General features: G+C 41.6%; 1 protein-coding gene across 1 annotated transcript in view; it reads right to left on the bottom strand.

The window, feature by feature from the left end:
* Positions 1–4791: 4791 nt before the first annotated feature.
* Positions 4792–14338, bottom strand: part of MARK1 (microtubule affinity regulating kinase 1) — a 97593-nt gene continuing 88046 nt past the window's right edge. Inside the window, exons 16-17 of the mRNA XM_019639592.1 lie at positions 9892–9936; positions 4792–6904 (exon numbers count right to left, since the gene is read on the bottom strand). Of these exons, the coding sequence (XP_019495137.1) occupies positions 6550–6904; positions 9892–9936 (400 nt within the window). The 3' untranslated portion in view covers positions 4792–6549. The remainder of the gene's footprint in view (positions 6905–9891; positions 9937–14338) is intronic.

Here is a 14338-nt window from a genome sequence, read left to right as displayed (position 1 = left end):
GGCCAGAGACCAAGCACTTTGTGGTGGGGGCCGGGGGGTGTGTGTTGTATAGACATTAGGGTTCCAGTCTTTGTGGGTGGTAGCCTGGGAGCATTGCGTCCAGGACAGGGCTTTTCTCCGCCCTCTAGTGGCTCTGTCTGGTAATACCTGGAACTAACAACAATTTCAATGTGTCAAAAAGTTTAAAAGAAATGGTGTGACCTTTCTGTGCTTTTGGCTGGAATTCTATCCATTTAATCTGGGAGCGGAATTGTCTCACGCTGACCAGAACCTATGATTGACAAAGGCATTGTGACTTAAATGCAGCTCGAGAGACCAAGAGTTCTAAAATGGAGGCCGCAAAGAGAAAGGTAAAAGGGATTGTTGATGAAAATCGTGGAAAGCGCTAGCTGCCCCGCAAGCTGGGGTTCCAGAGCCTTCCTGGGCCAGACTTTGGACCAAAGCACTTACAACATCTTTGAATCCAGTTTCCTCAGCAGAGACATGAGGGTGTGAATGAAATGGTTTCTCAGGCCACAGCTGTCCCTGATTTTCTGCAAAGACAAAGTGTAGACGAGTTTAAGAATGGGAACCAATTTCTCAGTCTGGATTCATTTCTTTCCACAGTTAAGTAAAACCTAACACAGGGTTACACTTTTAAAAGAAACAAAACGTTGCGGCTCATGCTGGAGAATCAATCCATTTTGTCCTTAACCTCTGAAACAAAGGGCTTGCATCAGTCCACCCCGCTTTTCAGCCCCTTGACAAACAGCTGAGAAAAAAAAAATGTCTGCTGTATGCCTCTTTTGTGCCCATTTAATTTTCAAATAATAATAATAATAATAATAGTAGTAGTAGTAGTAGTAGTAAAAATGCATTTTTCATTTGATGGGAAGAAGGGTGGCAAGAAAGCAGAAGGAAAACTGAAAAGGGCACTCTTTTTAAAGTGAGAACTGAGGTGACATTGATGCTAGTGATACCAAAATGCCATCAGGAAAGAAGTCTCCAGCTTTGCATTCCCTCGTACTTGTCAGGTATTCTTTGCCCAAATCAGTTCACTCTAAAGGGAGAGAAACAGGGGACAGTGAGATCAAAGTCACCCAAAAGTATACAAATTTGGAATCACCTATCTTGAAAGGAGAACAGCGGACGAGTCCCCCTCCATGTAGCCATAGTTACTGAGTCTTATATGCTGATTCTAGAAAACAATAGTGATTCTGAAGAATATATGTCTACTTAGGGTGAGGGCGTGACTCCTGGGAGCTGGGGTTCCTTCTGCCCTTGCTGTCGTGGCTATTTTTTTTTTAAACTGCAGTAAAATATACATATAAAATTAACTATCTTAACCATGTGTAAGGGTATACAGTTCAGTGCTGTTGAGCAGATTCATATTATTGTGCAACCCATTTCCAGAACTCTTTTCATCTTACAAAACTGAGCTTCTGTACCATGAAACAACTTGCCAGGTTCTGTTCCTTCAGCCCCTGGCAACCACTGTTGCACTTTCCGTCTCTGTGAAACTGGCTGCTAGTTACCTCATATGGCATTTTTCTTTTTGTGACTGGCTGGCTGCATTAGGCATAATATCCTTCGAGGTTCATCCGTGTTGTAGTATGTTAGCATCTCCTTCCCTGTTAAGGCTGACTAGCATTCCATTATTTATCCATTCCATTTTGTTTATCCATTCACGCGGCCAGTGGACACTTGGGTTGCTTACAACTTTGGGCTATTGTAAATCATGCTGCTATGAATGTGTGTGTACGAATATCCATTTGAGTTCATTTTCAGTTCTTTGGAGTACATACCTAGGAGTGGAATTGCTGGATCATGTGGTAATTCTATTTTTTTCTTTTTTTTCAGCTTTATGGAGGTATAATTGACAAAACTGTTAACATTTTAAGTGTATGTGATTTGATAAGGATCCCACCATCAAGTTGATTATCCATTACCTCACATACATTTTTTTTGATGAGAATACTTAAGATCTACTCTTAGCAAATTTCAATTCCATAATACAGTATTGTCAATTATAGTCACCACGCTACATACATTAGATCCTCAGATCTTATGCATCTTATAAATCAAAGTTTTACTCTTTTACCAACCGCTCCCCATTTTCCCCACCTCCCAGCCCCTAGCCACCACCATTCTACTGTTTCTATGCGGTTGTTTTTTTTGTTTGTTTGTTTTTGAGATTTCACATGTAAGTGATATTATGCAGCATTGTCTTTCTCTGTCAGGCTTATTCCCTTAGCATCATGACCTCCAGATTCATGTATATTGTCACAAATGGCAGGATGTCTTTTGAGGCTGAATAATATTCCATTGTATATATAAATACCACATTTTCTTCATTGATTCGTTGTTGTACACTTGTTTCCATATCTTGGCGCTTGTGAATAATGCTGCAATGAACATAGGAAGGCAGCAGGTCTCTGTTCAAGAGTGATTTTGTTTCCTTTGGACATATAACCAGAAATGGAATTGCAGGGTCATAAGGTAGTTTGATTTTTAATTTCCTGAGGAACCTCCCCACTGTTTTCCGTAGTGGCTGCACCAATTTACATTCCCACCAATAGGGTACAAGGCTTTCCTTTCTCCAAATCCTCACTAGCATTTGTTCTCTCATCCTCTTAGTGATTACAGATGTGAGGTGGTATCTCACTGGGGTTTTGATGTGCATTTTCCTGATGATTAGTGATATTGAGCGTCTGTTTATGTACCTGTTGTCCATTTGTGTATCTTCTTTGGAAAACTGTTTATTCAAGTCCTTAACTCATTTTTAAAATTGCGTTATTTTATTTGCTATTGGTTTGCATGAGTTCCTTGTATATTTTGGATATTAACCTCTTATACATGGTTTGCTAATATTTGCTTCCATCTATAGGTTGCCATTTCATATTGTTGATGGTTTCCTTTTCTGTGCAGAGTTTGCAATTTGATGCATTTATTTTGACTTTTGTTTTCTTTGCTTTTGGTGTCAAATCAAAAATATCATTGCTAAGACTAATGTTAAGGAGCTTACCTCTAATGTTTTCTTCAGGAGTTTTAGTTTCAGGTCTTACGGTCAAGTTCTTAACCCATTTTGAGTTGATTTTCTGTATGGTGTAAGGTACGGGTCTAGTCTCATGCTTTCGCATGTCCAGTTTTCACACTACCATTTACTGAAGAGACTATCCATTCTCCATTGTGTGTTCTTGTCAAAAATGAACTGACCATATATGCATGGGATTATTACTGGGCTCCCTATTCTGTTTCATTGATCTACATATCCTGTTTTTTCCCCAGTACCATACTGTTTTGATTACTATAGCTTTGAAATATAGCTTGAAATCAGAAAGCATGTTGCCTCCAGCTTTGTTCTTCTTTCTGAATGTTGCTTCAGCTATTCAGGTCTTTTGTGGTTCCATGCTAAGTGTAGGGTTGTTTTTTTCTACAAATGTGAAAACTGCCATTGGAATTTTAATAGAGATTGCATTGAATCTGTAGACCACTTTGGGGAGTATGGACAATTTCACAATATGAATTCTGGCAATCCGCGAGCATGCAATACCTTTCCACTTATTTTTGCCTCTAATTGCCCCCCTCTAACCACAGATCAAACCTGAGCTGAGGCTGCCAATCAGTGCTCTACATAATCGGCTCCTCACCCTGTGTGAACCCTGGCATTCCCGGAAACAAGTGGTTCATTTCCAAAGCCATGTCTTACAACCATGGCTACTTCAAGCCTTTGCTCATGTATTCCTTCCATCTAAAGGGTCTCCTCCATTCTGCCTCTTAAATTTTATCCACCCTTTGAAACCCTCAAAAGGTCTTTCTTTCTTATGCTCATACAGAACCCTTTTCTGAACACCTGTAACACCCACCTGCTGTCTGCTTATTTGAACATGTTCATCGTTTCCTATTTAGATGTGTTTTTTGTTTCGTGTGTTTACCTTTTGTCTTCCCAAAGGAACCCAAATCTTGGAAAAGTACGACCCATCTTTGACAATTCCTTTATATGTCTTAAGCTGCAGGAGGCACCTCAACAGATACTTTAAAAGTGAAGATCATCTTGATTTTAAAAAGAGCATCTTGATTAATTTACACATGCTGATAGAATCACTTATTTACAGTCAATTGGCATCTCACTCATCACATTTTTTTTGTTGCCCGCATTGTGAAATGGTACTGTTGGTGAAAATCACTTCATAATAAAGCCTTTTGGACTTTAAATCAAATTCTACCTTAGAGAATATTATAGGGCCAAGGTTCTGGAATATATTTCATATTATTTATCAAACTTCAATTTCTCAATACTGTGCCCCAGTCTGTACGTGACAATTAATTTAATATTAGGCATGTCATAGCAAATAATATTTAAACAGAAACCAAGGAAATCCTGATATCAAATAGCCAATGAACAAAAACCGGTATTTATTTATGCAAATATTTAAAAATTCCTTTAAATCTTCAAAAATTATGTTTTTATGAATATATAAAACAGGAAATCTAAAGTGAATATCAAGATTTCATCTGCAGTTCATAAAAATACTGAAGTAAAATTCCTTGCTACAAACACAGCAGAGTTGATTAGAGTGAGAAAAATGTAAAAAAAAGATCAGTTTCTACCTTGGAAAAGGCACAACGTCTGTTTTCTTAAAAAAGTATTTCAATAGTAGGAATTTCTATAAAAAGATTAAGTTTTTCTTGTCATAATGACATCTTGAAAACCTACATAGCTTCACCCCTGCCAACTAGACTTAGAACACATGAAATAAACTCCCAATACAGAAGACTTTTGTTCTAGAAAACAGGTCATGCGTATGCTGATAAAGAGCAAAAGACAAGTGCTTTATTATGAGAACTGTTCAAGTAAAATTTCAGTGTGCACCAGTGAGAGTGAAAAGATTTGCATCAATGTTTTTTTGAATGAACACTAGGTTAAAAAGGGGCTACACAGCTGTTGCTTTTTTCCCCCCAAACACCACCCTTCGCTAAGGCAAACATACACTTGATTTTAGAACAGAATTGGTACAGAAGAAAGCTACATCACAGTACAGTACAGAATGGAAAAGTCCTCCTAGCCTGGGAGCCATTATGGAATGGCATCACCTACACTTCGAGTGTTCTAACGCAGGTAGGAATTACAGTATTTATCACAGCTTCTATTTTTCTTTAAACTGATAAAATCTGAATACACTTTCTATTTCTCAGGAGGGTGCAGATGGGGCCCCTATGTAGATATTACAGTAATTACAACATTAAATAACATTGCACAGTCAACCTCCAAGGCTAATTCAGTATAAAATAACAAGTATTAAAGTGTACCTTTACTAGTGGTTTTACATCGCATACGTCACTGATTATGAAAGAAAAGTTGGCAAATGCCCAATTTTACACAGCCACACACATGATAGGCATAACAATGGGGAATAAATACAAGAAATCTGGCAAAACAGTAAAAACAAACAGGTTACATGGGAACAAACTGAACAATGTAAGCGTAAACCAATAATATACTGTTATAAACAGAATGTTTTGCTCAAAAGTCTCTTAAGTACTTACAGAGATTACGGGGCCGGGGGTGGGAGAAGAGGAGGGGAGGAGAGCGAGGCAGACGTCCCCAATGCCAGTTAATTCCTGAGGTGGCATTATTTCTTAACTGATGCATTGATCAACAAAGATGACTTTGTGCTATGAAACAGTCCCGATATTATATTCCCGCAATGAGATTGCGGTATTCGGAAGGCAGCAACCCTAAGTGACAGTTTACATTATAACAGCCAGATGAAGTATTGATTCTTGTTCATTGTGCTGCTACAATGAGCAGTGGGCCAGAAAACACTCAAAAGTCCAAAAAAATTTGGTGTAGGTTTTACTCTCCCCCCAGGACTTCTTAGTAAGCTCAAGGCAAAGCTATTATTTATTTTCACCTACTTTATTTTAAAAACTCTAAGTGCCAACACTGTAAACATTTTGCATCTTCTCAATTAAACCTTGTCTGGTAACAAGGGTAAGAGCCAAGATAAGCAGGTCTAATTCTGTGTATAATAAAGCTGATCTATTTATCAGCTTCTGGTTTAACTTTAAATAGGATTTTAAAATAACTTTTAAAAGTCCATGCTACAATCGTCAAGACTATTTCTGTGCACTTTTAATTCTGGACAGTTTTCGAAATTGCATGATGGAGGTACGAATTTAAAAAACCCACCAGAATGTAATAACAGGGAAGAATATTTTCAACTCAAAGAATCAAACATACATTTATGTGCAGAAATCTAGACAACTATACAAGTTTTTGAGCAGTCATCTGTTTTATTATACAACTCTATGAACAGAAAATGAACAGAAATACACAATTTACTTACCTGTACATGTGAACCTACTTTTTTTTAGCTACAGATATTTATTATAGTTCGTACGGACTTTAATTTTACAGTTCATAACTATGTATAACCTTATTGCATTAAGGGCAAATTCTACATGGGGAGATTCACAGGCCAATCACATTAGGCATCACCAGTACATTCAAAAACTGTACCCCATAATACGGTTGTATCTTCCCTGATCCTGTAAATTTGAGTCTCTTTACAGTTTGAGCTCATTTGCTATCTTAGATGCAATGTTCTTAAAGGCAATAGACGTCCCAGATATTCGCTTGAAGCGGACCCCGTTGAGCGACAGCCGCGGCAACTTGCAGACTTCCATCTCCCACTGCACGAGGCTATCCTGTCTGGCATCTCCATGGACACAGAAAAGCAGAAACCTCTCTTTCTGCTCATAATCACAGTTGTTCGCATCTAACACTTTCCGGATTTCTCTCATCATGTCATTGGGGTCCATGGAGCTGGTGGTCTTCATACTCCAGGTGAACCGCAGAGAGCGGGGTTTGGGGTCTTTGCCCTCCTCCTTGTCTCTTTCTTTCGGTTCCCCGGATGTACTTCTGGAAGAAGAGGGCAAAGGGCAAGAATGGAAACAAAAATTCCATTTAGCACGGAAATCAAGACACACATAAAATCTACGTGGTCACAATTCAGTGCTTAGTACAACTACCTAATTTGCAGACTCCCTTCAGGTAGATTTACGTCATTTGCTGTCACAAAAACAGACCCTGGGATGCCACCTGTTTTGACTTAACTATTAATATCTTCAAATTAAAATAGCATATTTTCTTAAATGTATTTGTCTGTGGGAAATAAGACTGCAGCCGGAAGTGAAGAATTTAGTGCTTTTTCAGTGCCTTCCATATTTTTCTGTTTTAAGTTTGCAAAAGCAGATTCTCCACTTTCTGTGCATGTGGACAAAAAAAGAGACCGCTGGCATTCTGTTTGTAAATACACATTTTCAAAATACGAAGAAAACGCTACCTTTTTTGGGGGGTAGCAGAGACTGGGGACAAGAATAGTAGTCATGGCTACAAAGGGTTATTGGCACCCGACAATGCTGAGCAAGGGTGTTGTACTGCAACGAGGGGAAGATGTCAGGTGGCACCACACACCAGAGTATAGACATCGGGTCCGGTAATGGTGTCAGCATCGTGCTGAAGACATCCTTAAATAGCCTCCATGCCAACTCCTCCCTGCAAAGCCCCATTGTCTACTCTTATTCTCTTTGCTCACTCCTCTCAAGACACACTGGCCTCCATACTATTCCTTGAACACACAGGGTCTGGTCTGGCCTTACGGCTTTTGCACAGGCTGTTCCCTCTGCCAGTGGTGGCATGACTAACTCCCTTACTTCTTTCAAATCTTTGCTCCCTTTCTCCATCCGAGCTATGCTGACCACACTATTCCATCCCCCACTCCTGCCCTGGCATGGCCAGCCTCCCTTACCCTGCTCCGTTTTTGCCTCTGTAGCATTTATCCCATTCTAATGTACTATTTAATTCATTTATTATGTTTAGTATTCGTTGTCACAATCTACCATGAGACTGTCAATTCCAGGAGGCCAAGGAGCTTGGTCTGTCACGTTTACTGACATTCTCAGCCATCGAGAACTGTACTGGGCACACAGTAGAGGACTAACAGTATTTGTTAAGTGCATCAACCTTACAGAATTTTCCTTACTGCAGGTCTCCCATAAATAACATAGAACTGGAAAACTTATTTCACACAATCACAGGAAGGTAAAATTAATAGATTATTTGTGATTCAGAAGACCCTGTAATTACATTTATTGAACAATTATCCAGATACCGGTTAACTTGTTCACCTATCTCACATACTTTGAAAGTTTATAATCTACTACATATTTTATAACAATATTATCATATAATGTATACCCATGTATACATTTACACATACGAATTTTTATGTGTACATGTATATTTACGTTTCCCCCTCATTCCCAGGTATCTGAGCCCCCAAAGCTCTGTAAACGATGCAAACTTGAGAAAATAAGGAAAGAAATAAGAAAATAAATTTCCAAAGACTATTAAATAAGTATGGGGAGCATTTCTTTCCATGTCTTCTCTCCCTTCCTCTTTTTCCTCCTGACTCGAAGCCACAGGGCTCTTTGGGTGTGTAGAGCTGACCAGCGTCATGTATCAGGACCACACAACTCAGGCTATGGGACCAGCACGCCAGGGCTGGGAGGGACCCAAGAGACCACGTGCTCGAGCACTCATTTTAAAAACAGAGTGGATGGCTAGGAAACTTCAATTACTCTTTTAAAGGTCATACAGCTAATGAGTTGAAAAGTGAAGACTAGAATTTAGGTGTCTTATTCCAACTCTATTTTTCCTTGTGTTCCACCAAGACAACAGAAACATATAAGACGTTTTCCTACAAGCATCTCAAAGGCATCAGCAATGGCATTGTTAACCGTAGAAGGCCCTGGAAATGCTGAGACTAATAATAACGGCTAACATCTGTTGAGCACTTAGTAGGTGCCAGAAACTGTTGTAAGTGCCTAGCATGTGTCATTTCCTCACTGACTCTCACAACAACCCTAGGAGGCAGTCAGAGTGAGGAACTGGGGGGCCCGAAGAGTAAGTGGTAGAACAACTCAAACCCCTGGGGTCTGGCTCCAGAGCCCGTGCTTTTCACCATCGTGTCCCACCACCTTTCTGAAACGACAGAGCCTCATTAGAATGGGCTTGGCCCCACCAATTCCCTTACTGTTTCTTCTTCTCTAAAATGGATGCTTTCCACCTGGTGGTTGTGAGGGTTAAACAGCCAGCAAGTACCTTATGGGTAGTAGGTATTCAAATAAGTTTGTTCAAAAACAACAACAATAAAAAGCCCAACAAGCACCAAACAAAAGAGACACAGAGTCACATTAAAAGGATGAAACGCATGCAGATTAACTGCAGTATGAGCAGCATGTCATTAACGTGGTTGCTAGTCGTCCCGCGCCCCCAATCACAGGCCCAGCCACCTTTTCTCTCCCCCCGCCCCCCTCATTCTGACTGTGCTCAAGGGTGAGACCCATCGCCAGAACAAACTCACAACCGGTACTAAATGTCAAACCCATGAAGCACCGCAGGGTGAACGTTCCCAGATGGGGTCCACCACTGCATACCACCTACAGTATATTATTCCTCTCATCAAATTCCCCTACACATTTGGCTACCCCAGTGTTCTGTGTTATCTGACTCAGACTAATTTTAGTCACATAATTTTAGTGAGAAAAGGATCAGTCCATTTAATCTACTGATTCTTCTGCTAAGACATATTTGACAGGACAGAAAGGCGATATCGCGACAAAGCATACAATTCAAAATAATATTTAGAAAACATAACCTCACAGTGAAGTGAATGTAATGAAATGCTAGGCAACATTAGGAAAACCCATCCCAATATAAAAACTGAACACACACATACTATCTACTGATTAGTTCTACTCATGTCTATTAAGAGCTGTCAGGATTTCAGAAGCACGTTTGCATCACAGGGTCCTGGCAGCGAAGTATTAATAGTGGCTCCTCACCTTGAGGTGTCGGTTCTGCCACTGGCTTCGCCTTCACTTGCATCCCTCAAAACAAAGTGAAGGTTGAGATTTAATGATGAGAGTGAAAAATATATCAAGAAAACGTACATCCGAAATGATTTTAAAATTAACTCAAGCAAACTTCTAGCAGTTTTCTACTACTAGGCAGTCTCACACTGTTTCTCACGTTTTTCAACATCACCACACTTCACTGTCATTTATTTATTGAGCGCCTACTGGGTATTGTCATAGAGGAGAGGCCAGGTGACAGTTTAGGATTATTTTGTTTTTATCTGATCTTTCCAATTTTCAGGCACATTTTTAAAGTTATCATTTTGGTTGAGTTCAGTTCAACCTATAGTTAAAACTATTTAATAATTATCAACAGCAAGATTCAACTTTATATTTGTTATTAAACAGAATTCTAGTAGTCGCTCAATTTAGAACATATATAAATTCACTTTGCAATTAGAAATAAAGCTCAACACATATGTATTTCTAAAAATCAATATCAATTTTTAAATAAGCAATTCACTTATTTCAGAAGTTATGCTAATGAGTTACCAACATGATAAAACGTTAACAGCAAGCCAACAGCCTATCCAAGCAGGTGAATCTAAAAACATGAATTCAATCTTAAACAGAAACATTGATCTTACCTGGATATCCACCTGTGAAATAAAACCAGAAAACTACCTTCCGTTGAATGTAATTAATATTTCTTAAGTCTGCCAAGATTTTAACTACTTTGTCACTTTCAAAAGTAATTTTAAATATCTACATAGGAGTATCAAGTTATAAAGCAGTTTAAATATATGAAGAGATGGCTTGTGATAGCCAAATACTATTAAATAGTTGGGAAACATTACCAACTTGAACCCTTATGTTAATGTTTTCTTAATGTTTTCGCCACACCAGCAACATATTATTTACGTAAAATGACTGCAACAGAAATAAAATCGGTGCCACTTTTGTCACCCCCTCAAGTTAATAAAACACATCCACCCACTAAGCTCTAAAACTTTAAGGCATTTTAACCTGGTGGCTAAAAATATGAATGTCTTATGCTTCTCAGGGTCTTTAACTACAGGCCTTTCTTGACAAACATAATGTGTAACAATCATTTTCCTCTCTGTTAAAAAGGATAAGATGCATTCTCACATTCAACTGGGGTTTCTTAAATTTCTATGTTTAATTACCAGCATTTTCACTGGGAAGCATAATGAAAATTCAACGTCATGTACACAAATCTATTTTTATTCTAGCACACTGAAGTAAGTAATACATGTTTTGAGGAGGCGCAGAGCGAAACGCACAAGTCCAGGTGCACGTCGCTGAAGGGCGGTCTGTCACCTTGGCAACACAGGCCGCCGGGCAGTTGGTTCCTGCGGCGAAGACGCAGCTCCTTTAGCAGGAAGGCGCAAGCGTCTCACTGGACGTTTCTGTCCTGTTCGTTTTGCCTCGTAAATTGCTGTGAGCAGACAAGACACCTGCTCCACACCGCTGAACTTTCAGCGTTAGGAAGGAAATGCCCCTTTGATGGTACCTCCCCTGCTACAGCTGTGGAAATAGCAACTGACTTGTCACACGGTTTTCCATGCCCTGTTCCTGCTGCCTTCCTGGGTGCCACTAGGAATAGGGACTGGAAGAATTCCCGTACTTGGTAATGGTTTTAAATAGTCCAGTGAGCCAGCTGCAAGCACCCACGTGGGAGGCAGCTGGGGGTGTAGACAGCACAACTGGGTTGTAGACAGCACAGCAGGGTAGCATGGCTCTCCAACACTCAAATGTTTAAGAAAGCCAAATATCTTATATATAGCACATAATCAATTACTAATTAGGTTATCCCCTATATAAGAGCGAGCTAGGGTTAAAAAAATCATCAGGTTTGATATAATCCCCAGCATAAAGACTAGTTACGTGGAACTTATCCAGAGCAAATGGGTCTAAAGGCTATAATACTTAATAAAGACTTTTGAAAGAGTACATCTATTGCCTCTCTTGATAGGCAGTTCCAGTGTAAATCGCTTTCCTACTGGTAAACAGCCCTCTAACGTGCTCACTTTCGCATATAGTCTTCTTATTGGCCAAGAACTACTAACTGGCTTCCTCTCGGTAATAATGGTTTTTCAGTACATGAAAGATTATTCTTTATCCTTCCCTTCTTAAAGCTTAACAACCCAAATTCCTTTACTTTTGTCCCCTATAAAATCATCTGCTGAAGCATGTAGTGCCACATTGACTCGGCTGGTCTCCAAGTTTGTAAGGTGTCTTGGCTCCCAAGTTGGAAAGTTAGCCCTGCGCCTGAGCACCCTCAGATCCGGTGCTGGGCACACGGGGTGTCAGCCTACGGGTTCCACTTCTACAGGCTTTAGGTACATGAAGTGAGGAAGGCAAAGGGGACAGGGAGGAAAGGCCAGGCTTGAGCCCCGGATGGACTTAAGAAGAGACAAGTGGGAAGGACAGATAACCCGAGAAACGAGTGGAGAATGTTAAATAATAAGGCTGTCATTTGTTTCCACGCCTCCAATCATCCCCAAAGTTCAATATGCTGTGAAGGCAGAAAGGACAAGGGTATTTCCAGTCTGTCACTTGCTAAGGAACTTAGCGGGTTCATTGCTGGGACTGAAACCAATGCTGTGCTTGCCTTCCTGCATTAAATCACTTGTGGTAGCTTATACAGCCCAATCTCAAGCTACAAAATGCTACGTAAGGGCAGACTTCATGCCCTGCAGTGAACACACACACGTCTGTAAACAAAGCTGTTCACATGGTGACAAGTGACCTTGGAGGAAAACTGAGATTTTTTTCTCTTCTCCAACTAAATCCAGAATTAATTAAAATGTGTTAAAAATCAAGACATTGAAAAAACCTTACCAAATTGCTGACAAAGGCTCGCAAATCACCTCTCCCCTCCCTCCTACCCCCCTTCCCAAAAAGCCCTCTACTAAATGACATCGTTAACGTTTAATAAGAGCATTGTAAACCTTTGGAAACTTACCAGCTCCCCGCAGAGGCTAGCTCTGAACACCCCGATCCCCCAACTCATTCTCTGTTTCAGGACCTGCTTTCTTCCCAGCACTTACCAGCATTTATTATAACCTTACTTCTTTGTTTGCTTTTGACACTGTCTTCCACGCTATTCATACACTCATTCGATAATGTCTACTGAATGCTTCCTTACGTGTCATCGTCGGCACTCAGTATTCAGAAGATTCAGGATAAAACAAAGCAAACAAACAAACAAGTGCCTGTTCTCATGGAGACCATCTCCTAGCGGGGAGAGACAGGCAATGGACAAGCAAGTGAACGTATACATCTGTCAGGGAGCACTGGTGCCGTGGAGAATAACACAGCCGGGAAGGGGGCGTCGGGAGGAAGAGGTTGCGATTCTAAACGGGCCTGGGGAAGGCCTCGCAGAGGAAGGCCCCGGAGCAGAGATCTGGGCGGGTGTGGAAGGAGCCGTGCAGGCGTGGGGGGAGAGGACTGCGGGCAGAAGGAATGGCGAGAGCACAGTGCTGACCAGGTGGTGAGGACGCAGTCAGGTGCCCTTGGGGCTGGTGTGGAACTGGCAAGGGGAGAGCGGGGGCAGATGAGGTCAGGGCGGAAACGGGTGCCCGGCCAGGTGACGCAGGGCTCGGAGGCTACTGCCAGGACTCTGGGTGGTCTTCTGAGCAAGCCGAGGGCTTTAAACTGAGGACTCACATTGTTGGAAGCAGAGCAGGAGGGGAAGGACAGAGGCTAGCAGACGCGGTAGGAGGGAGGAAGCGGGCGATGAGCAGTGGCTTAGATTAGGAAGGCAGGGCCAGGACCGACGGGAGCAGTTCAATTCTGGAAGTGCTGTGAAGGCAGAGACAGCTCAGCGTGCTGATGGAGCTGATGTGTGGGATGAGAAAGCAGGCGTCAGGGAGACGTCAAGGCTCATGGTCTGAGCAGCGAGAAGGGTGGTGTTGCCATTACTCACAACGGCAGAGGAGGAGGGCCAGATCTGGGGACGAGGGGAGGGGAGAGCATTTTGATCTTCTCTGTCTGAGAGTCTATTACAGATCCAAGCAGAGAGGCTACGTAGCCCCTGGGTACACAGGTCGGTGGTGCAGAGGCGCGATCTGGGCTAAAGGTATACATTAGGGAGTTGCTAACGGAAGGTGGAATTCTATGTCATGGGCCTGAATGGGATCACCCAGAGAGTGAGGATGAGCAGAGGAGACAGTGCATCCAGACTGAGCCCTGGGCCAGCCTGACAGTTAGAGGTTGGGGGAAAGGCAAAGGGATCTAAAAAGAACCAGCAGGGCTGGCCGAGTGGCGCGTTGGTTAAGAGCTGGCTTGGGACGCCAGAGGGCCCCGGTTCAGATCCCACATGAGGGCCAGTGACGCTGCCTTCTGCAGCTAAGATGGTGAATGGCTGGGCTGCCGGCAACGGCATAGGCTGCAGCCCCTGTGGCAGTGG

The sequence above is a fragment of the Hipposideros armiger genome, unplaced genomic scaffold (genome assembly GCF_001890085.2).
Source record: "Hipposideros armiger isolate ML-2016 unplaced genomic scaffold, ASM189008v1 scaffold_45, whole genome shotgun sequence".
In the NCBI taxonomy this organism is placed as follows: Eukaryota; Metazoa; Chordata; class Mammalia; order Chiroptera; family Hipposideridae; genus Hipposideros; species Hipposideros armiger.
The sequence above is the reverse complement of the archived record's forward strand: the minus strand, read 5'-3'. Positions and strand labels throughout refer to the sequence as shown.